The sequence below is a fragment of the Podarcis filfolensis genome (genome assembly GCF_964270895.1).
Source record: "Podarcis filfolensis genome assembly, chromosome: 8".
Lineage (NCBI taxonomy): Eukaryota > Metazoa > Chordata > Lepidosauria > Squamata > Lacertidae > Podarcis > Podarcis filfolensis.
The window spans coordinates 79,823,984-79,847,556 of record NC_139611.1 but is presented as its reverse complement, the minus strand read 5'-3'; the positions used below and the strand labels follow the sequence as shown (position 1 = coordinate 79,847,556).

The 23,573-nt window shown below is 44.1% G+C and overlaps 1 protein-coding gene across 26 annotated transcripts in view; it reads left to right on the top strand.

The window, feature by feature from the left end:
• ARHGEF1 (Rho guanine nucleotide exchange factor 1) overlaps positions 1-23,573 on the top strand; it is a 69,381-nt gene that overhangs the window by 1,331 nt on the left and 44,477 nt on the right. For 19 of the 26 annotated variants that reach the window (XM_083626886.1, XM_083626885.1, XM_083626881.1 and 16 more), the window contains exons 2-6: positions 17,131-17,236; positions 18,262-18,345; positions 18,833-18,952; positions 21,498-21,599; positions 22,567-22,609. In XM_083626886.1, the coding sequence (XP_083483012.1) occupies positions 17,210-17,236; positions 18,262-18,345; positions 18,833-18,952; positions 21,498-21,599; positions 22,567-22,609 (376 nt within the window). In that variant the 5' untranslated portion in view covers positions 17,131-17,209. The remainder of the gene's footprint in view (positions 1-17,130; positions 17,237-18,261; positions 18,346-18,832; positions 18,953-21,497; positions 21,600-22,566; positions 22,610-23,573) is intronic. The other 7 variants (XM_083626900.1, XM_083626880.1, XM_083626890.1 and 4 more) reach the window with 1 other exon arrangement.

Here is a 23,573-nt window from a genome sequence, read left to right as displayed (position 1 = left end):
GCTTTCCGGAATTAGAAACATGGTTTTGTGTTTAAGGCTAAAAGGCCCTCACACAGCCTTCACAAACCTGGCACCCTCCCTCCAGATGTAGGACTACGACTCCCATCTTCCCCAAGGGCACCAGGTTGACAAAGATTTCCCTGGCACCGTCCTCCCCTCTTTCCTCCCCTCTTTTTCAGGCTAGTTTTACAGCAGGTGTCTTCTCCCTTTCCAGACCCAGGCACCACCTTTTACCTAAACACACATTTTGGGGCCTATTTATTCATAGCCTCATAGAGTCGGAAGGCACCATGAGAGTCATCAATCTGCAGTGACCAAGGCTGATGGGATTTGTAGTCCAGCGACTTCTGGAAGACTATAGCTTTCCCATCCTTGCTCTGTGACCCATGGAGGCTGTGTTTCGAAGGGGTGGTTTGTTTCATAGATGGGATTTTTAAGGCCATCATTACGCTGTCCTTTGACACCCAAGAGGTGTGTTTTCAGGGTCCAGCCTCTTCCTGTGCCTGTTTTAATTGTTTTTAAATTTTCGGTATCAAATTATTGTTACCCCGCCCTGGTGCCCGCTGGTGGAGGAAGGGCAATGAATTTAATAATAATAGATGAGCTATTAGTGTTTTGATGTAGGTGTAGAAACTCTTTTTGGTGTGTGTGTGGGTTGGGGAAGAGCGTTCGTTTGTTTTCTAAAAATAGGGAATGCTTTGTGTAATGAGAGTGTGTGCCGCTTGAGCATTTTGCAGGAAAAGGGCTGCGCTGTTTTTTTGTGCATTAAAAAAAAAAACCTCTGCGTGTTTACAACCACCATTAAAGGAAAGTCCATGGTCCATTGTTGGAGCAAGCGCTTTTCCATGCCAGCAGGGACCGGCAGCTGGGACTGATGTGAGTTGTAGTCCAAAATATTTGAAGGGCACCAAGTTGGCTAAGGCTAGTGTGGGCACCGCTGAGTTCAGACCGAAAGCAGCATGGCTTGGCACCCACACACACCCATTCCATCTATTCATATACGAAACACACATATCTGGGGGCAAATCTATTTTTTATCTATTCCTGATCCAGTCCATTTCCTGTGACCTAGAACTGGAATTACGGAGGTAAATAAGAATAAAATCAAGACCCCCCTCCCTTGAAGCGATAGTGTTTGAAATATGGGAAGTATTTCCCTGCAGCTGAATTCCTAAGAAGCCGCATACCTTTTGTTTTTGGCATTCAGGGGCACAACAGCCAGCTTTACCTGGAACTGAACTGGGAACTGGTCGCCTACCCACTCTAGAGGCATGTTGATCCCTCCTCCCCTTGCCACCTCTAGCCTCTCATCGCTCCAGCTGCCCTGGGACCGCAGCTTTTGCATGCCAGACATTTTTTGCTAGCCAGAGAGGCATCTTGAGCCTGTGAGGTCAGTTGCAGAGCGCATGCCAGGGGCCTGGTGGTTTGGGGGGGGGGGAAGAAGGGGTTAGGCTGCTGCCTTGGAGAGGTTTCTCAGCAGGCTCCAAAAGCCCCCTCTCTGCCCCATATTTTTCCTCCTCTTCCTCCTCCTCCATCACCCTACCAGTTAAAGCAGGGGTCAGCAAACTTTTTCAACAGGGGGCCGGTCCACTGTCCCTCAGACCTTGTGGGGGGCCGGACTATATTTTGAAAAAAGAACGAATTCCTATTCCCCACAAAGAGATGCATTTTAAATAAAAGCACACATTCTACTCATGTAAAAACACCAGGCAGGCCCCACAAAGATCCCAGAGCTGCATTTTAAAGAAAAGGACACATTCTACTCATGTAAAAACACGCTGATTTCCGGACCGTCCGTGGGCCGGTTCTAGAAGGCAGCTGGGCCGGATCCGGCCCCTGGGCCTTGGTTTCCCTACCCATGGGTTAAAGGCTCCCTTCATTTCGTTTTGCTTCGTAAAGGACCCCTCAGTGTGTTCCGTGCTGTTTGCTTGGCATGGAATGAATATCCCTGCAGCCAATAGTGTGAATCTGTTCCCCACTACAGTGTGCAAAGCTGCTGCTCTCCACATATGTTCAACTAGTTCTCCATGGGTCGGTTCATGTGTTGCTGCTGGCGACTGGTTGTGGGGGCAGCAGACTCTGCCTGGCTTCAAAGAGCGGTCCCCAAAATTATTATTAGGACAACTCGTCACTGTTTTACTCTTGAAACGTATCTCAAAAGGATGCTGTTGTGTGTGTGCATCAGGACGAAGGGGTTGTATTTTTGAAAGGATCCTGTGTTTGTGAGTGGAAGGTAGGGATTTAGTGTGTTTTGTGCATTGCACCCCCACTTTCGTCCCCACCCTCCATTTCAGATGTTGAAAGACTGCTTTCCCCCCGCTCACAGAGCTACAGTTCCCAGACTTCCCTGGGAAGATGGATTGATCGCTTACCCGCTCTGAATATTGTAGCTCTGCGTGAAGGACAAGGTGTTTCTGACAAACTGCACTTCCCAGAATACTGCTTTAAATGTGCACTGCGGCGGCACTCCCTGCCCCAAGGAGCTTCCAGTTAAAATTCTGACAGTTGAAGCAGACAACCGAGGGAAATGCGAGAAGGACAAAGGAGCAAGTTCAACTGACGGCTAATGACAAGCCCGTGTGATTGCAGCAGGAAATCGCTTTGCCTGCGTTGGCTCGTGGCCTGCTCTCAGCAGAGGCATGCTAGTTCATGTTCAGTCTATGCACAGGATGCCATGCGTGGCACAAACCAGCGGATGTTGTGTGTTTGGGGTTTTTTTGGGAGGGCTCGCTGTAGTGGGCCCCAAAACCAAATCCTCATGTCTGGCGCTGGGGGCACCCCACAGGCTGAAACAATTGGAAAACAACAGGGGCGGCTTTGCATGTGCCTGCCGCGTGCTCAGAGGACCACAGGAAGTGACCCTACTGTTGTTACTCTCATTGCTTATTGGACTGTTTTTGTGTGGTTTTCTTTCCCTCTGTCTCACGCCACTCTTTTTCAGACAGAAATCAGAGCGGCTTAGAACAATCAAGCCATAGCTATACCAAAACAATGTAGAAAATACAAATGGAAAATGGGACTGTATAAGCAGGCCTGATTTTGCCAATCTGGTGCCTTCAAGATGGTTGGGAGTCCTGGTTGGGAAGGCTGAACCAGACAAAACAACAAAATGGAGGCTCATGTAGGGAAGAAAAGCTGTGACGAAGACCTCTTGGGGGGAAAACAGAACTCCTGTTTGAATAGGAACCAGTGTTAGAAACCCAGATATATTAGCTAGGTGCCAAATGGCTCCTTAAACCAGGGTTACAGTCGCCAAAACAGAATGCCTAGTTGCCATTTTGGGGCCAAGAAGCTCAAAAGTTATATTTTTCAATACAGTCATACCTCGGGTTGAAGTAGCTTCGGGATGAATATTTTCGGGTTGTGCTCCGTGGTGTTACTTCCGGGTTTCGCTGCATATGCAGATGCTCAAAATGACGTCACGCGCATGCGCGGAAGCACCAACATGCGCAGACGCACAGTCGCGTGTTACGTTCGCTTCAGGATGTGAACGGGGCTCCGGAATGGATCCCGTTCGCATCCAGAAGTACCACTGTACGACTTTTTGGTTCTTGAAATTGTGCTCTGATTGTGCAGATAAAATGGAACGGATAGAATTCTACAGGATGTGTTGCTAGTGTGTGAAAACAGGATGGATCCATGGATCTCCAGGCAGGCAACTCCAGAGGGTGGAGACGTCCGGTGCCCCCTGCCCCCCCTCCAGAAATCTTTACTGGGTTGCAAGTGACCGTTAGCCAGGTGCAAAATGCCTCTGGTACCTGGCTAATTTCGAATGCTGAGAGGAACATAGGGAGCTGTCTTCTACTGAGTCAGACCATTGGTCCATCTAGATCAAATTTAATAAGTAAATATTGTCTACACCGGCTGGCTGCGGTTCTTCATCATTCCAGGCAGGGAATATCTCCCTGCTGGAGATGGTGTGGATCTTCTGTATGCGGTGGGGCATCAGATGTTGTTGAACTTCCATCACTTCTGACCATTGGCCATGTCCGCTGGGAATGATGGGAGTTGTAGTTTTAGCAGCATCTGGAGGGCCAGAGACTCTCCATCCCTGCTCTAGCCCACCAAACTACCAGCTTCCCTCAACCCATATAAAAACATTTAGTGTTGGTGCTGAGCAGGCTTTCTTAAGGAGTCTGCTTTATGGTGTTAGCTCTGCAACCAAGAAGCCCCCACTTCTCGGAGATGTCCACATCCGGAGCAGAGCTTCAGAAATTATGCAAAGTGCTTGTGGGGTGGTGAGAACTCAGAAAGGAAACCTTAAAACTTATAAGAATACATAAAATATGTAAGAATACTCCACCTTTCTCCCAAATGCTGCTCAGTGGTCCCTCTTGGTTCTCGCCACAGTCAACCAGGTGCCTTCACACAGTGCATACTTAAACTTGAAATTTGCTCCCAGAAGATGCAGTGAAGGCCACCCACTTATGCCCCCAGCAGATTTCTGTGGTCTGTCAGAGGGTTTCTCATGATGTGGGTCTTTTAGTGTGCGGCTGACCCTGTTCTGTGTGAAATAACATTTCTGCTGAGAGATAACGGGGACCCACTATCTGTATTTTGGGAAAACAATTGGAGTTGTTTTTGTTTAACAACAGGTTTTCTCAGCCGGATAAATGGGCCTTGATCACATGTGTCCACTTCTTAGGGTTTTAGTCATCTTCTAAATGTATTTGGTATTTTTTTAAAAAATAAACCTGTTTCTTATATGTAAATCGCCTTCAGACAGTGTTTTAGAAGGCAGTTCATAGATTGATGGTGATGATAGTATGATTAGTAACTTAGATGACTGTAGAAGAGGATATTGTGTGGGATTCTAGAAACAGTACGAAAGCCTGTGCTGATTTGCACATCTTTGAAAAGATCAGAGCAAGATGCATTGTGGGTTTTTTGTGGGGGTTTTTGGTGAGGTGGAGACGACAAGTACAGCACTAATGTTAACATGAAGGCAACATGGATGAAGACATGCTTTGCAGAACACAAACTTCGTACGCAGGAACCCTTTCCGCCCCGCTGTGCAAAAAGATTCCTCACTCTGATGAGATCTTAGGCCTTCTCCTCCTTCTCCCCCATGCCTCTGCTAAACAGCTGGAAGAGGAATCTCAGGGGGGGTGCCAAGGGGGCAGGATATCACAGCAGGAGGAGTGACTGTTCCAGCAATTCTCAGAAGACTGCGAGGAAGGTTGTGTCTTGGGACTGGGGGGACATCAGCGGATCCTGGAGCTGGGAACCAGATCCATGCTGCAATTGAGAGGGGGTTGAGAGAGAGGCGTGTGGGTTGGTATAACCAGGAGAGTGGAGCTGAGGCTACTAAAACAATTGGGGAATCTTTGCGCAGTGCAAAATTAACGTAGGCAAAGTCATTTAAGCCAGCCTTTCTGTGGATTTCCAGCTGTTGCTGGACTCCGTTTCCCATCAGCCCCAGCTAGCATGGCCAATGAGCAGGGGCTGATGGGAGTGGTAGTCAGATAAGGCCACTGGCACCCCAGTTCTGGCTTGCGGCATTCACCGCCAGAAAGCCAACGTACGTACATAACTTTGGAAAACACACAAGATACCAACCAAATTTAAGGAGGACAAATCTGTGAAAGGCAATGAGGTAACCTTCATATTCAAAGGCAGCAAAGCGCCATTTGTGTAAAGTGCTTTGATACCACTTCAAACAATCATGGCTTCCTCCCAAAGAATTCTGGGAGCTGTTGTTTGTTAAGGGTGCTGAGTCATTAGGATGCCCCCATTCCCCTTGTTGTTGTTTAGTCATGTCCGACTCTTCGTGACCCCCTGGACCAGAGCACGCCAGGCACTCCTGTCTTCCACTGCCTCCCACAGTTTGGTCAAACTCATGCTGGTAGCTTCAAGAACACTGTCCAACCATCTCGTCCTCTGTCGTCCCCTTCTCCTTGTGCCCTCCATCTTTCCCAACATCAGGGTCTTTTCCAGGGAGTCTTCTCTTCTCATGAGGTGGCCAAAGTATTGGAGCCTCAGCTTCAGGATCTGTCCTTCCAGTGAGCACTCAGGGCTGATTTCCTTCAGAATGGAGAGGTTTGATCTTCTTGCAGTCCATGGGACTCTCAAGAGTCTCCTCCAGCACCATAATTCAAAAGCATCAATTCTTTGGCGATCAGCCTTCTTTATGGTCCAGCTCTCACTTCCACACATCACTACTGGGAAAACCATAGCTTTAACTATACGGACCATTCCCCTTACAGACCTGCAATTCTCAAATTTTCCCATGAAGAGGGATTTATTGTTACGCCATGCTAGGAACTATCTGAGGGGAATGGGAGTTGGGGGGGTCTCCTAGCAGCTCTCGGCACCTTTAACAAACTACAGCTCCCAGAATTCTTTGGGCGGGAGCCATGGCTATTTAAAGGAGACCCGCTGTTCTGTTCACAGAGCTACAAAGCTTGCAACTGTTTATAGTCAATACCTCTTTTTTAAAAAAATATTTTTTTATTATGAATTTCAACAAAACATTTTGTCATATAGCATATCACCCTTGATCCCCCCCCCATTTCCCCCCTCCACATAAAGTAATCCACCCTCCCCTTCCCCCTGACTTCCCTCAGCTCCACTCTCTGGTTTATCTGCAAATGTTGTTCTCTGCATGTTACAAAATTGTATAGATCCTTAGTTTGTCTAACTGAATATTGTTAATAAAAGGTTTGTGAGTGTTTATTCGAAACCTGCCAAGGAGTCCAGTGCATTTTGTTGTTTCTTTAAGTACTTTGTAAAGGGTTCCCATTCATCTTTAAAATCACAGTTATCCTTGTCCCGTAGTTTATGTGTCAGTTTTGCCAGTTCTGCGTAGTCCCATCAGCTTCTCTTGCCATAGTTCTTTAGTCGGGATTTCCTCATTCTTCCATCCTTGTGCTATTAAGACTCTTGCCGCCGTTGTCGCATACATAAATATGTTCTTGAATTTCCTTGGCAGTTTCTTTTCCTGCAATCCCTAACAAAACCTGGCAACTCCAGATAGGACTGGGAATGCCCCTGTGTCTGCAACTTCGTACCGTGTCTGTCGGCGTGGACAATACTGAAATAGATGGGCCAGTGGTTTCACTTGGGCGCGAGGACACTTCCTGTTGGAAGCAGAAAGCTGCGCTAGATAACCTAGTGGCTCTTTTGAGAGCCAGTGTGGTGTAGTGGTTAAGAGCGGTAGTCTCGTAATCTGGGGAACCGGGTTCGCGTCTCCGCTCCTCCACATGCAGCTGCTGGGTGACCTTGGGCTAGTCACACTTCTCTGAAGTCTCTCAGCCCCACTCACCTCACAGAGTGTTTGTTGTGGGGGAGGAGGGGAAAGGAGATTGTTAGTCGCTTTGAGACTTTGAGACTCCTTAGGGTAGTGATAAAGCGGGATATCAAATCCAAACTCCTCCTCTTCTTCTTCTTCTTTTCGCGCAATTGCATTGCCTCCATAACCCATGAGATTTGCGCCCCTCCCCGCGCTAAGGGTGACACAAATGCCTCCTTTTCTGCCTGCTGAGATAGTGGATCTCTCTCTTTCTCTGCACTTGCAGGAGTGTGAGATGGCTTTTTATTATTATTATTTTTATATTAATTTTTAACATGCCATTTTCAGCAATCATTTAACACAATTTCATATCTTATACAATTTTTTGACTTCCATCAATCACGTCTGAAAATTTTCCAATCTTTTTCACTTAATTTACATTTCTTAGTTTCACTATTACTTTTAATTATCCTAACTAATAGCTTTCTTCATAATCTTCCTTGCAATATTTCATATATTCCTCCTTACAAAACCTCTTGTAATCTTACTAGCGTAATCTGTTGATTACAATTGCGTTTCAAATAATTCATATGCTTCTTCCAATCTTCTGTAAATCTCTGGTCCCGCAGATTTTGAATCCTTCCTGTCATCTTATCTAATTCTGCATAGTCCATTAATTTCATCTGCCATTCTTCTTTCATCGGTAATTCTTCTTGTTTCCAGTTCTGGGCCAATAATACTCTTGCTGCTGTTATTGCATATAAAAACAGTTTGTTATCCTGTCTATTAATATCCTCTCTTACAATACCAAGTAAATATGCTTCTGGTTTTTTAAAAAATGTATATTTCAACATCTTTTTCATCTCATTATATATCATTTCCCAGAAGTTTTTCACTTTCTTACATTCCTACCACATGTGATAAATATTCAATTATATTCACAATATTTCTTATATTATCTTTTCATCTGTCGACCAGGGAGAATGCCTGCTTGGTCCTTGTATATTATTTTGTTCATTACTTTTTTCAATCTATTTGCCAATATACTTCCAAACAGTTTATAATCATTATTTAACAGCGAAATCGGCCTGTAATTCTTCACTTGTAATAAAGCAGAGTCTGGTTTTGGTATTAATGTGATATATGCTTCTTTCCATGTATCTGGTAATTCTCCTTCTTTTAATATATTATTCATCACTTCTTTCAACGGTACAAGTAGGGTGTGCTTTAGTTCTTTATAATATTTTGCTGTAAATCCATCCGGTCCTGGTACCTTTCCACTTTTTAATTCTTTTATTGCACTCTTGATTTCTTCAATCTCTATTAGTTTATTCAGTGTCTCTTTCTTTTCTGTCGGAATTCGTTGCACTCCTTTCTGTTTCAAAAATTCCTCTATCCTATTTACATCTTCTTTTCCAGTTTTTTTATACAATTGTCTATAAAAGTTCACAAATCCTTTTCTAATTTCTTTCGGATTTTCTATTTCTTTTCCATCCAATATTTTGTTTATTGTATTTTGGGCCTTTCTTTTTTTTATTTGCCAAGCCAGCCATTTACCTGATTTGTTTGCATATTCAAAATTCTTCTGTCTCACTCTTTTTATATTCCATTCCACTTCTTGATTAATTATCATTGCAAACTGGCTTTGCAGCATCTTAATGTTTTGATTAATTTTAACATCATTCGGTTTTTTAATTAACTTTTTCTCATTCTCCATTATCTGATTTAAAATTTCCTTTTTTCCTTTCTCTTTGAATTTTTTCTTGATGCTATTCTGTTGTATAAAGAAACCTCGCATGACAGTTTTGCTAGCATCCCACAGCACATTCATATTGGTTTCTTTATTACAATTATTTACAAAGTATTCTGTTAGCATCTTCTGTGCTTTCTCAATTAATTTCTGGTCATCCAATAAATTTTCATTTAATCTCCATCGAAAGGGCTTTTCCTCTAATTCTTTTATTTCACACTTAATTGCATTAGGATCCAAATGTATCTTTGGTTGTATTTCAATCTTTGTGACTCTAGGTTTTAACTCACTAGATGTCCACACATATTCTATTCTCGAAGCTGATTGATTTGGTTCTGAAAAATGAGTAAATTGTTTTTCTAATGGGTGTCTCGGTCTCCAAACGTCTATCAAATTACAATCTATCATAGAGAAAAATGTCTTTGGTAGCTTCCCTTCCTTCGATCTTTCTTTTCTTCTTGATCTATTCATTTTCAGTGACACCACACCATTGATGTCCCCCATTATTATAGTTTTTTGATCCACAAATTCAAATAGTTTTTCTTCCAAATCTTTATAAAATTCCTTCTTACTACCATTTGGTGCATAAATTCTGACGATTATCAATTTTTCACCTTGCCAAGTGACTTGTACTTCAGTTACCCTGCCCTCTTCATCTTTGAAGATTTGCTAAGCTTCAAATTTGTTTTTTATATACATCACCACTCCCCTCTTCTTACTTCTGACGACATAAATTCATTTCCTAATTTTTTATTAATCAATACTCTTCTACGTTTCCTGGCTACATGAGTCTCTTGTAAATAAATAATATCCAAATTCTTTTTTAACAAAAAGTGTTCAGTTTTGTTCCTTTTATTTTTATTACTTATGCCATTCACATTCCAGGTCCATAATTTTAATTCCTTTTTGGTTTCTTTTAATATGTAAGACTATAAAAGTTCTTAAACCTGCCCCTCTTCCTCTTCTTCTTCTTCAAAATTATCAATATCTTCTCCTTCTGGGGTCACTGCTGCTGCTTCTTCTCTTCCCAACTCTTTATATCTCCTCAAAAATTTATATGTCTCATCCACACTTTTAAATTTGAATTTCTTCTCTTTATAATAAAATGAGACTCCTTCCGGAAATTCCCATTTAAATTCAATTCCAGTTTTCCTCAATATCTGTGTCAATGGCTTGTATTGGTCGTGTTTTTTCAGCAAGCGAAGTGGCACGTCTTTAAAGATGATTGTGAATATTCCATCAATACATAGTCTCTCTTCTCTTTTTCTGCAAAATCAAATTTCTCATTTCTCTATCCTTAAAGATAATCAGACAATCTCCTGGGAATTTTTTTGCCTTTTTAATCCTAAACGCATTTTGTATTGTTTTTGCCACTTCCTCTACCTCCATATTTAACCATTGTGCAATTTCCGTTGTCAATTTTTACAAAATATTTTCTCCTTGTGATTCTGGAACCGATCTAAACCTCAAATTCATTTCTCTTTGCCTCAGTTCATTCATAGCAATTGCATCCCACAGCTCCTCCTGTGTTTTATTTGTTTCTGAGACTTCTCTTTTAACTTTTTCTTCCTCTTTTTTCATATCTCTTCTTGCTTTGTTTTCTTCATCCCTTCTTCCAAGCTTTGTGTTCTTTTGGTTATCTCTTTCATTTGGCCCCTCAGAAACAGTCATATCAATTTTTTTATCCATCTGCTGCAGCCTTGTCTCCAAATTCTTTTCACTCTGTTTTATGTCCTTTTTTTTTTATTTCTGCAAACATTTTTAAAATCTCTTCTTTATTTTCACTTTCTTGTTTTGATCCCCTCCTCTCCAGTGGTGTTCCTTCTTCTCCTGCCTTTTTCTGTGCTGACATTCTTTTTTAAAAAAGTTTTTTTATTAACAATTTTGACATATCAAAGTATCAAAACATAATCATATTCATTATTTTTTCCCTTTCCCCCACCTCCCCATCAAACCCTCCCCCCCCCCCGAGACTTCCCTCAGCTCCTCTTTCTGATTTTTCAACACATATTATTCTCTGCAAACTGTAAAATTGTATAAATCCTTATATTATCTATCGGCTATGTTATCAACCAATAAATTTGTGTATGTTTATTCAAAACCTGCCAAGGACTCCAATTCATTTTGTTGTCTTTTTAAGTAATTTGTAAAAAGTTCCCATTCTTCTTTCAAGTCACAGTTGTCCTTATCTCGCAGTTTATATGTTAGTTTAGCCAGCTCTGCATAGTTCATCAATTTCTCTTGCCACTGTTCTTTTGTTGGGGTTTCCTCATTCTTCCATCCTTGTGCTATCAAGACTCTTGCTGCTGTTGTTGCGTACAAAAATATATTCTTTATTATCCTTGGCAGGTCTTGTCCTACCCTAACAGAAATGCTTCTGGTTTTTTTTAACAAATGTCATTCTAAACATTTTCTTCAATTCATTGTATATCATTTCCCAAATTTTTAAAATTTTTCTACATTCCCACTGCATGTGATAAAAAGTCCCTTCCTTTTCTTTAAATTTCCAACATATGTTTGACCCGGTTTCATATATATTTGCTATCTGTACTGGTGTTATATACCAGCTATACATCATTTTCTTAAAATTTTCTTTCAAAAGAGCACAATCTGTAAATTTTAAATCTGTTTTCCACAGTTTTCCCAATCCTCAAATTGTATATTATGTCCTATATCTTGCGCCCATTTGATCATTTACCTCCTCATCTTTTGTTTCCCATTTTAACAGGATACTATATGCACCCTTCAGCAACTTCACTTTTCTTTCTATAACTTCCTTTTGAAATCTAGAAGTGGTATAACTAAATCCTTTCTTGTTGTCTTCTTTGTATATCTCATGTAATTGCCTGTAATGTAACCAACTCTGAAAATGATCTTTTATGTCCTCATACTCTTTTAATTTCCATTTTCCTTCTTGATCTACAGTGGTACCTCGGGTTAAGTACTTAATTCGTTCCGGAGGTCCATTCTTAACCTGAGACTGTTCTTAACCTGAAGCACCACTTTAGCTAATGGGGCCTCCCACTGCTGCCGCACCACCAGAGCACGATTTCTGTTCTCATTCTGAAGCAAAGTTCTTAACCCAAGGTACTATTCTGGGTCAGCAAAGTCTGTACCCTGAAGCGTATCTAACCTGAAGCATATGTAACCTGAGGTACCACTGTATTAGCAAATCACTGTATGTAAGCCATTTCCCGTTTTTCTCAAGTGGCTTGAGCAACAGAGCTTCAGTTGGTGAGAGTCTTTTGTTCTATTAAGTCTTTATATGTCTCCCAGACCCTCATGGCATTGTCTGTTTTTAATATTTTTTCACTCTTTGCCACTAGATGTCACCCTCCAGTGTTAAACAGTCAAAGAAAGAAAGGGACAAAACAAGAAAACTTTAATTCAAAATTTTCCACCTCTTGTTTGGCTAATCCACCATTCCGGAACAGCAAAGTTAAATTCACCCCCAAAAAACAAACTCAAATCATTAAAATTAAACTTCTTCTGCCACTTGCTTGGCTAATCCACCACAAAGCTTTCCCAACGTAGTGCACACAAAATCACAAATTCCTTAATATCGAGGAAGAAAAATAAAAAAATAAAAACCACCACAAGCCTTCAAGTGTCCTAATAAAAACCCCCAAATAAAAATCAAACCAATTCTTCAGCCACTTCGAAATCCCACTATCCAAAAAATAAGAAGAAGAACAGGTACAAAAATGAAATCAAGATAGAAACCAATCCACCAGTTTGCTAACAGTCCACACCAAAAAAATAAATAAGGGGGAGGGGCGTAGTTCAGCGTCTTTTTTCCGCTCCTCTCCTCCTCAAAATAAAAATAAAAATATACAATCTGCAAGTCCAAATCAATTCCTGCTTGGGCTTAGTAGCTTTCTCCCTACACACTGCCGTCTGGCATTAGTAAAAACTAAAAAGAATAAAATAAGAAGTACGAAGTTTCCTAATTTTGACTAGGCAGTTCCGCATAAACAAAGGTAAAAGGAAGTTCTCCTTCTGCTTTCTCAGAAATCCTCAGGCTGACGAAGAACATCCAAAGTAAGAGGTTTTCACCCTTTTTATATACAGTCTGCTTCTATTAAAGTTTATATTTCCGCTGTAGGTAAAATCATAAGTTTACTGTTTCTTATCTGAGTTCAATTCCCAGACGGGGCTGACCTCCTTTTTTCCACCCCGCTGAGAGGTGGCTGTACTTATATCACTTCCTCTTGCAGGAAATCGGCTCTCTCTGTAAAAACGCTGCACCGCTCCTTTTGTTATCGAGCCCGGCTGCAGCAGATGCGGCTGCTCCTTTGGGCTCGGAGGAAACGGGGAGTCCCTGAGGGGCACAGGTGTCCTGGGGCGTGCGGGTCTTCACCCCCAACTCTTGTCGTTGCTCAAGAAACAGAGACAAGGGCGATGGTGTGACTCACTTCCTGAATCTTTTGCCCGCTTGTCTGCAGGTAGCGACCGTCACAAGGGCAGATGGGGAATGGATGTATATTAAGGGGCCAGGACCATTTTGTGCCTCTCCCATATCCTTCAAAGCACCTCGCATCCGTGGTCCTCCATCTGCAGCCTCGGAGTCCATCTTGTTGCAATCCATTCCATCTTGTTCAGTGGTTTGCTTGCGCCTGCCATTTCTGCCTCGTCCCTCACTTGTCCGCGGGGGCTGCAGCTGCCCTTAATCCTTGGTGCAGCTGATTCAGCCTTTATTATTGTCTTTTGCAAAATGCCTTTGCAAAGCGTTTCTTTCTCGTTCTCGCAGTGGGCCGGGCGAAGGCCCGGTTTGACACTTCTCTGGGCGCCGTAACAAACTTTGTGGCTAAGCAAAGGAAGTGGGTTTTTCACATCGCACACCCTTGAGTGTGTGAAATACATGTGTTCTCTTGACGGTTCTGTGGTTTCTCTCACATAATTAATTTGTTTAATGGCTTGTTTTATTTAAGGCAGGGCTTTGCTTGCTTGTTTCTTTGCAGTATTTCTATACTGGTTTTCAGACAGACCTCGCAAAGTGGTTTACGTAAGATTCTTACGACAATCAGCATCGCTTGAAAAAAGAAAATATTCAGTAGAATATAAAAGGCAACTTGTTTGCTTAAGGGAATAAATGACCCCTGTGGCAGTTTGAGGAGAGGGGACGTTATGGGAGTTAGATGCTGACAAATCCTCAAGCTCCCTTCTTCTCACCTCTCCTCCGGGCAAGAGGCCACATTCCCAAAATTGTGGTCCTTGAGGTTTATTCAGGTGGTCCATTGTGTGTCCACATTAAATATCCACCTTGAATTTTAATTGTATTTGTATGGCTTCTGTTGTTTCTCATATTGTATTCCGTTGAATGATGGTTCGAACTCCAAAGAATTCAGCTTGTAATACAATAAAATACAACATAAGAAATGAAAGAAGCAATAAAAAAATTAAGTTTTAAAATCATACAGCCTCTAGCACAGTACATTGCAATTGCTACAACAGGCAGAATAATCATTTAAGTGGTCCGCCAAGACCCTCTAAAAATTTCAAGATTTCCTACCATAATTTAAGGAAGGGTTTCCCAAACTCGGGTCTCTACGTGTTTTCAGACTACAACTCCCATCACCCTGAGCTTGCAGGACCCAGTGTCCAGGGATGATGGGAATTGTAGTCCAAAAACCAAGTTTGGGAAACCCTGATTTAAGGTATTTACTGCACCATGGCACTGAAATAGGCTCTCAGTTTCTATGGTGTGAGTCCACTTCTGCATGAGTATCTTAAAAGCACGCAGAACATTAAAGAATGTGGCTGAAAGCTGGGTCACAGTCCACTCTGAAAGGTTGGTCACCCTTTTCCGGACAAGCTTCTCTGTCTTTTTTAACATACGCATCACTGGCAGAACTTCAACAATAGTGCAGCTTGACAGAGAAATGTGGATGTTTGCTTTTAATTTCTGTTTCTTTTGCGGTTGCCAAAAAGCCACAGAGCCATTGGTCAGAGAAAAATGTAGCTATGGCTGGGAATCCTTGCCTGCTAAAGCAGCTTGACGCTTGATGTAATGCATTGCATATATATATATATATATATATATATATATATATATATATATATCCCCATAAAAGCTACTAATCCTCAGAAGGTTGTACCGGCTTGCTTCTCCCTATACTTTGTCTGGCTGGCCGTTTTGTGGCCTCAAAGGGCAAAAAAAGGGGGGCATTTTCTGCTAAGCCTCTGGGAGACCGCACAAAGAAGCAATTCCTTCTTGACTACAAGAGCGGCCATTTATGAGTCTTCTGTAAACATGTCCTGAAATTGCTTTGCAAGCTGGTTATTTTATGTGTGTGTGAGAGAGAGAGAGAGAGAGGGGGGGGGGAGATTCTGTTGATGGTCCCTAGGGGGCATAGAACCATAGCATTGCAGATTTGGAAATGGACCATGAGGATCATCTATCTCAGGCTTCCTCAAACTCGGCCCTCCAGATGTTTTTGGCCTACATCTCCCATGATCCCTAGCTAGCAGGACCAGTGGTCAGGGATGATGGGAATTGTAGCCTCAAACCATCTGAAGGGCTGAGTTTGAGGAAGCCTGATCTATCTAGCCCAGGGTTTCCCAAACTTAGGCTGCCAGCTATTGTTGGACTACAACTCCCATCACCCCTAGCTAGCAGGACCAGTGGTCAGGGATGATGGGAACTATAGTCTTAAAAAAACAGTTGTAGACACAAGTTTGGGAAACCCTGATCTAGTCCATTTAGGTGCTGGAGCTGACTTCTAAATTGTACTGTTCCCCATAAGTTGTACTGATCCCCATAAGGGACGCGGGTGGCGCTGTGGGTTAAAGCACAGAGCCTGGGGCTTGCCAATCAGAAGGTTGGTGGTTCAAATCCCTGCGATGGGGTGAGCTCCCGTTGTTCGGTCCCTGCTCCTGCCAACCTAGCAGTTCGAAAGCACGTCAAAGTGCAAGTAGATAAATAGGTACCGCTCCAGTGGGAAGGTAAACGGCATTTCCGTACGCTGCTCTGGTTCGCCAGAAGCGGCTTAGTCATGCTGGCCACATGACCCAGAAGCTGTACGCCGGCTCCCTCGGCCAATAAAGCGAGATGAGCACCGCAACCCCAGAGTCGTCCGCGACTGGACCTAATGGTCAGGGGTCCCTTTACCTTTACCTTACTGTTCCCCATTGGGGGAGCTACCCAGAGTGCTAACCACCCTGTAGGCAATTATTTTTATCTTTCCTTTGTGCCACCACTAGGGGACACCAAGGTAGTCATCACTCATTAGGATTTTTTTTACCTGTTCCGCAAAAAGAGACAAATAATGTCTGTGGGAAAATAGATAGGCAATGCTCTAGAGATGGGTATCTGGGGCTAAACCTCAATAATCAGGCTGGGAAACCTCAATAATCAGGTTATTCTGTTCCCCCACCCTGGGATAGTGTGTGTGTGAAGGCAATCCAGGCCTAGCACTTTGAAGAGTTTTGCAATGTGCTGTTTTGATTCTGACCCATATTTTTCCCCAAACCGAGCTCCTCCCTGGCCACTACTGCCAGCCTTTTGGAAAGGTGCCCTTTATGAGTCAGGCTGTCTGTGGGGTGTGGAGTTTTCCTCCTCCTTGACTTTTTCTCTGAGGCCTCTTTGTAGGTGACAGAGGCAGTATTCATGCAGCATTCACCTCCACCTAGTGCAGGAATTTCTGAGTAATGGGGGGGGGAGAGAAAGAGAGGTGGGGTGGCCTTGGTAGCTTGAATACCTCTCTGTGTATGAAGCCCTCCCCCCTGCTCCAACTTGCTTTCCATTCCATCTCTTCTCCCTCCCCCCCCCCCCGCATATCCCATATTCTTCCTGAGGACGGGTGTGTATTTTTCCTGAAAAACCAAATCCTTGCAAAGTTGGGTTTTATTTAAAGAGAGCAATCATTTAGGGGAAATCCATGCCATGGGTTTTTTAAGCTCGTTCACTGCACGTGACTCCCCCCCCCCAAGAATCCTTCGAACTGTAGGTTGACCCCCCTGAGCTATGATTCCCCAGCGACCTTAACAAACTACAGTTCCCATGATTGTCTTGCGGTTTGAAAGCACGTTGGATGGGGGTCTTAGAGCAGGGATGGGGAATGTGTTATAAACCGAACTCCCAAATCTATGTGCTTCTCCTCCACTGTCCAGTTTGTGAATTTTTCATTTTTCTGTGCCCCCCCTAAAGGTAGATGCTGACTCTGAACACTTGGACCCCTTGACTCAGCTGCTGGGGACCTTATCCCCACCCGCCCCACAGGGGCAGAATGGAGTTGGAGGAGGGATACAATGGGGTGAGTGATTGGCATGGGGAGGGGAGGGGAAAGAGATGGGCTTTTGTACAGTGAGGGGTAGTACAGTCAAAGTTCTAACCTGCCCACCTCCCAGGAAAACAGTGTTCCCCAAATTTAGGTCTCCAGTTGTTGGACTACAACTCCCATCATCCCTGGCTAGCAGAACCAGTGGTCAGGGATGATGGGAGTTGTAGTCGAAAAACTGCTGGAAACCCAAGTTTGGGGAACCCTACCACAGAGCAAAGATAGGGAGCCTGTAGCGCTCCAGACATTGTTGGAAATTGTTGGGATGCGGGTGGCACCGTGGGTTAAACCACAGAGCCTAGGACTTGCCGATCAGAAGGCCAGCGGTTCGAATCCCCACGACGGGGTGAGTTCCTGTTGCTCGGTCCCTGCTCCTGCCAATCTAGCAGTTCAAAAGCACGTCAAAGTGCAAGTAGATAAATAGGTACCGCTCCGGGGGGAAGGTAAACGGCGTTTCCGTGCGCTGCTCTGGTTCGCCAGAAGCAGCTTAGTCATGCTGGCCACATGACCCAGAAGCTGTACGCCGGCTCCCTCGGCCAATAAAGCGAGATGAGTGCCGCAACCCCAGAGTCGGCCACGACTGGACCTAACGGTCAGGGGTCCCTTTACCTTTACCACAGAGCAAAGATAGGGAGCCTGTGGCGCTCCAGGCAGTGTTGGACTCCAACTCCCATCATCCCCAGCTAGCAGAGCCAATTGCCAGGGCTGATGGGAGTGGGAGTTGGAGACTGGCAACCTCTGGAGGGCTCCCTTCTGTATTTTAGAAAGGGCAGTGCTTTTTTATAAATCAGATTTGCTGATTGGCAACTGGCATTGGTAGTTTCTACACAAAATACTCTTGTTATATGAGGGGTTTTGTGGGTGGAGAGAAAGTTCTGTTTTGAGAGTGTGTGGAGTTTCCAGGGTGCTTGGTTGGGACCTCAAGTTTTGGGTGATCCAAGCAGGGCAAGGCAGGGCTTCTTGATGCTGCCACTGAGATGGTCTCGCGTCTTCCTTACCAGAACCCGGCACTGGGTGCCCGCACTGGGTCGGCCATGGCGATCATCGGAGCAGAAGACGAGGACTTCGAAAACGACATCGAGCCAGTAAGTGGGAGGTTCGGGAGAGGCCAGGGTTCTAACAGCAGGAAGAAGGGCACAACAGCACCATAGCTCAGTGGCAGAACACTTGCCTGGCATGCAGAAGGTTGAATCATGGGCATCTCCAGATGTGGCTGGGAGAGCAGCCTTCCCACAGTCCCTGCTGCCGGTCTGTGTTGATCAACCTTTGGCCTCTAAAAGTTGCTGAACTACCATTCCCATCCTCCCTGCCAATTGGCCACACTTGCTGGAGCTGATGGGAGGTCATACTTCAGCAAGATTAGGAGGGCCGGAGGTTCTCCACACGTGGGGTAGACAGTGCTAAGCTGGGTGGGCTTGTTAGAAGGAAACTTGTTGTGAACAAACACCGAGTATGAGCTGGAAGGAACTGTGTTGAAAGGAGGCAGTGAGGAGAGGGTGGGGTGGAGAAGGTAGAGTGGGGAAAATCCTGATTTAACAACACACACACACACACTTTCGTTCCTCCCCTCAGTTCCAGAACCCAGATGCACAAAGCAGCATGTTCCAGAGCCTGGACCTCTTAACACGGCACCCCGCCTACTTGATGGTTTTTCTGCAGCATGTGGTACTGCAGTTCGACTCCAGCCCTGTGGTAAGCCTTGCATTTTTTTGTTTGTTGTTGATTTATTAATCATCTTCTAAACCACCATCTTGAGACGATTTAGACCATGGGTAGGCAAACTAAGGCCCGGGGGACCGGATCCGGCCCAATCGCCTTCTAAATCCGGCCCATGGATGGTCCGGGAATCAGCATGTTTTTGCATGAGTAGAATGTGTGCTTTTATTTAAAATGCATCTCTGGGTTATTTGTGGGGCATAAGAATTCGTTCATTCCCCCCTCAAAAAAATATAGTCCGGCCCCCCACAAGGTCTGAGGGACAGTGGACCGGCCCCCTGCTGAAAAAGTTTGCTGACCCCTGATTTAGACATAAGGTGATTTTCAAAAGTTAAAAACAACAGATGCATTTAAAACAAGACTAAAACCCTAACAAGTGGAAACTCATTTAAAGACTCGTTCATTCATGAGGACTAGCTTCCTACCACGCTTGGCTGTGGTGCCATTGGGTGGGTTGGCCCACGCAGGCACATCTTGCTGCAGGTTTCCCGAAGCTCATGCAGGGGACAAGCGTGAGTGTATTTTCTCAGACCAAATAATTTGCACCAGTTGTCAGCTTCAGTAGTGAACTTCCCACGTAACAAGACTTTTGACATGCTTTAATTCAGGCAATTCTTTGCACTGATCTGTCCAGTTCACGGTCAGCTGGAATGGCAAGATTGACAAATGGAATAAGAGATCAAGATGATTTTTTTTTTAAAAGAAGACTGGAAATGTTTTGTGGATTATTTGGAAAATTATTGTAAGCCTATCAAAAAGCTAACAGTAACACAGTAAATTCAGCAGTAACAATTGCTGAGATATAAAAATGAGAAAATGAAAAGAGAGAGATTAAATATAATATGTAGTGGGGAAAAAATGATGAAGCGAACCATGGAAAGGGTGAGGGGAAGTCTAAATGAAATGTGTATTTGGTATTTGGATTCTTATCTATTGTTTTAATTGTAAAATGAAAATGATAAATACTTTTTTAAAAAAATATGGAGTCGGATTGTGCAGGTTTTTCTGGGCTGCACCAGTTTCGCCGACAGATGATGGAATTGCATGTTAAATGCAGCCTAAAATAAACATATACAAAACTAGCCTGCTGGGGAGAAAAGGCTCTAGCCCAGCTTTCAGTGTTGCTAAAACACCCTCCTATCTATGGGCTTATACCTGTTGTGTGGCATAGTTCTCAGTATGTGAGAGGTTCCTGGCAGAAGCTCAGGACCCTGTAGCTATTCTTGATTCCGTCCTTGTATTGTCCGCTGTTGTTTCCCCCCAGCAAGTTTCTAGTCCCTTTTATTAAGTGAAATATAAGGAAAAACCTGGGGTCAGGTAGGCATTCTTAGCTCACTGCTCAGTAAGAAGCAAACCTTCGCCAGCCACCCACTGTCCCGAGCCCTGCAGGCAAGGGCACTGAGATTATTTACGAAGCACTCAAGAATATTTTTTTTAAGTGCTGTACAAACAGTAGGGTAGACCTGCGCCCAGTGGCTTGCAGTCTTATAGACACAATAGCAAAAGGAGGAGGTGTGGGTAGGGAAGGGAAGGGAAAAGCCCATTCGGATACCAAACGTGTTTTCCTTTATCGTTGGGCTGGATAAAGATCAGTAAGCAAGACAGTCTCTGCTGCAGGCTTGCAGTCTGATAGAGACGACACAAAAGGAAAGTGGAATGAGGAGGGCATGGGAAAAGAAGCAAATTAAGGCTCCAAGTCTTAAAAGTTAATGTAATAGATCAACATGGATAAATTCTGACATCAAGACCACAAGGTCAGTGCAGGAAGCAGTTATGGATGGCGTAGACTCAAATGGTGGTTGGTCCCAGCCAAGCCAATGGAGGGCGTCCCATGGTGTAACCTTGCCCTCTCACGCGGGCAGGCAGCATGATTGACAGTTAGTGGAAGCAATGATAACCCGGCTTCATTTCCCTGTTTTACAGAGGGAGCAGGCAAGGGCCTTTCTGAACTTCCCTTACTTCTCTCATTTAATGTTGCATTGATTAGGCCTGGAGTGTTGTTTTGGTTGTTGATTTTATTTTGCATTTCTGTGCCAATTTCCTTTCGAATGATTCCCAAAATGACTTACAAACCATAAATAGCAATGGCATAATAGAGCATCACAAGCACAGCGTAGATCATATAATTAACAAATCATCAGCAAAACAATTGCAGTCTATAAAACCCTGTTAACAAACCAGCAACTAAGAAATAAGCTAGCGCTCACAATTGCGGCGTAAGTCATATTATATGATTACCAAATCAATGGGGCATTTATAATCTATAGAACGATATTAAACAAGACAGCAACTAAAAATAAGCTAAACACTATTAAGTTCATACACACGCCTTCTCTCAATGACTGATAATCTTTCACTCTGCTCAGTTCATTAAAACACACATACCCATCCATCATCTGGGAGTTTTGGTGAGTCGCCATCTTGAATTGGCACAGGAGGGTCAGGTGAGAAGGAATCCGGCCCCTCCTTTCCTCGGCCGGCTGCCAGGTGTTTCTTTCCTAACTGCCTCCCTTTCTTTCAGCTCTGTTACCTTCATGTGGACCTCATACTGAACCGCCTTGGGGCCAAGGAGGCGAAGAAGCAGTTTGTGGAATTCTGTCATACGTTCCTAGACAAAGCCGGGGTAAGCCAACTCTGTGGGAGAGCGCTTCACGGTGACGATGGCTATCTTTATGAATCTATACCCTACGGGTGGTGTTCTGATAATTGTACTCAGAGTAGACCTGTGGAAATTACTGGACCTCACTTTGTCCCATTTATTTATTTCAAAGGGTCTCCTCTGAGTAAAACATATAGGCTGCATTCACACCATAGGTTTAAAGAGCTGTATTAAAAATCAGAAAGTTGTGGCTTGCCTCCTCCCAAAGGATCCTGGGAGTTGTAGTCTGTTATGGGTGCCGAGAGTTGTCAGGAGACACCTCCCCCCCTTTATTCCCCTCAACAGAGCTACAGTTCCCAAAGTGGTTTAACAGTCAATGCCTCTTCAGCAGCTCCAGGAATTGTAGCGCTGTGAGGGGAAATATGGGGCCTCCTGGCACCTTTTAAGAAAACTACAGTTCCCAGGGTCACGGGGGGGGGGGGAGAAGCTGTGTTTGAAGTGGTGTCATAGCGCTTTAAATGTATGTTGACTTACCACCCTCTCTGTCCACAAAAATACATGGGGCAGCATACATAAGATGGACACCATACGGAAGTACATTGCAGTGACAAACAGCAGTTGAAAACAAACTAGCAGCAGTTTTAAAAGCAGAAAATGTGATAGAAAATGGAGAGCCTTGAGACACTCCCTTCCTCTCCTCCAGCACCACTTTCTCCAGCTAGCTTTAACCAGCTTTTTCTCATAACCAGGATTCGAAACCCAGGTTCTGAAGCTCCTGTAATTATTCCACTCCTTCTACAATTTGAATGGTTTAGTAGCTGTCAGGTGATTCCCTCACAGGCCCATTCAAGGGTTTTGGGAATCTCACATGCTGCCTCAATGATGTCAGGGATCCACTTTTACCACAATTCAGGTTCAGCCTGGTCCACCACACGTGGCAGAATGAGGGGTTTCTGTTTCTAATCATTATCCCTTATTATATTTTTGGCAGCTACTGAGGGTCCCTGTTCCATCCTCCGTCCAGTTTGAGCTGGGTAAGACCCAAAGCGAATGATGTTCTTGTTGTGCGTGAGTATGCAGTAGGGAAACAGAGCTTTCATCTCTTTTGCACTGAGGAATTTTGCAGAAAGAATGCGTTTTATGCAAAGTCAACCCTCTGGCGGTATTATTATTATTTGCAAATTATTATTTTTTTGCATAGTAATTTACATGCATTCAGAAACGCCATAGATCCTTTTACGAAAGTCCTGGCAGACTGTGGCGAGAGAAGCAAATACAGTTATGGGTTTTGTGCAGTTTGACGTAATTGCAGGAGAGCCATGGAATTTTGCTACTGGTAGCAAAGTCCAGCATCCTGAAAACACTGGCATTTTTTGTTCTGCCGGCTAAAAGTCAAGTTAGTAGTCCTTGTGGATGTGCAAAGTGTGTGGGCATTGCCTGATGGCAACTCTGGAGCAATAGGGGAAGCCAGGTGTGTGGGGGGCGGGTTTTTTTTACCATGACTTACCAGGATTTTCATTGGACAGGCACACCAGAAGGTGGGTGTCGGTGCTCTCAATAGCTGAGGACTCTGCTCCCTGGCTGGCAAGCGCAGGAATGAAATTATGCAAGGTTGCTTCGTTTATGCAGGATTCAGTTTTTGTTTGTATGCGAAGCATTTTCATATTAAGTGCAAAGTATGTGGAAGAGCTGCAGGACCAGGTAATTGGAGCCAGAGGGGAAGTTGCACAGAAGGCAGAAAGTTTTGCAAGATAGTTGAAGGCACGGCAAGTGAGTTTCATCAGTTGCCTTGGGCAGGGATGGCCCCTCCCGGTCCAAAACTGAAGAGGCTTTTATGGCACAGTAACCCCTAAGGCCTATGAGCTGTTCCACACCCCACCCTCCGCTCCTTGCAGTTAGTGGTCTAATGGTTAGAGTGTTGAACTGCGAGACCACGGTTCGAATCCCCCTACCCAGCTATGAAGCTCACTAGATGACCTTGGGCCAGTCACTTGCTAC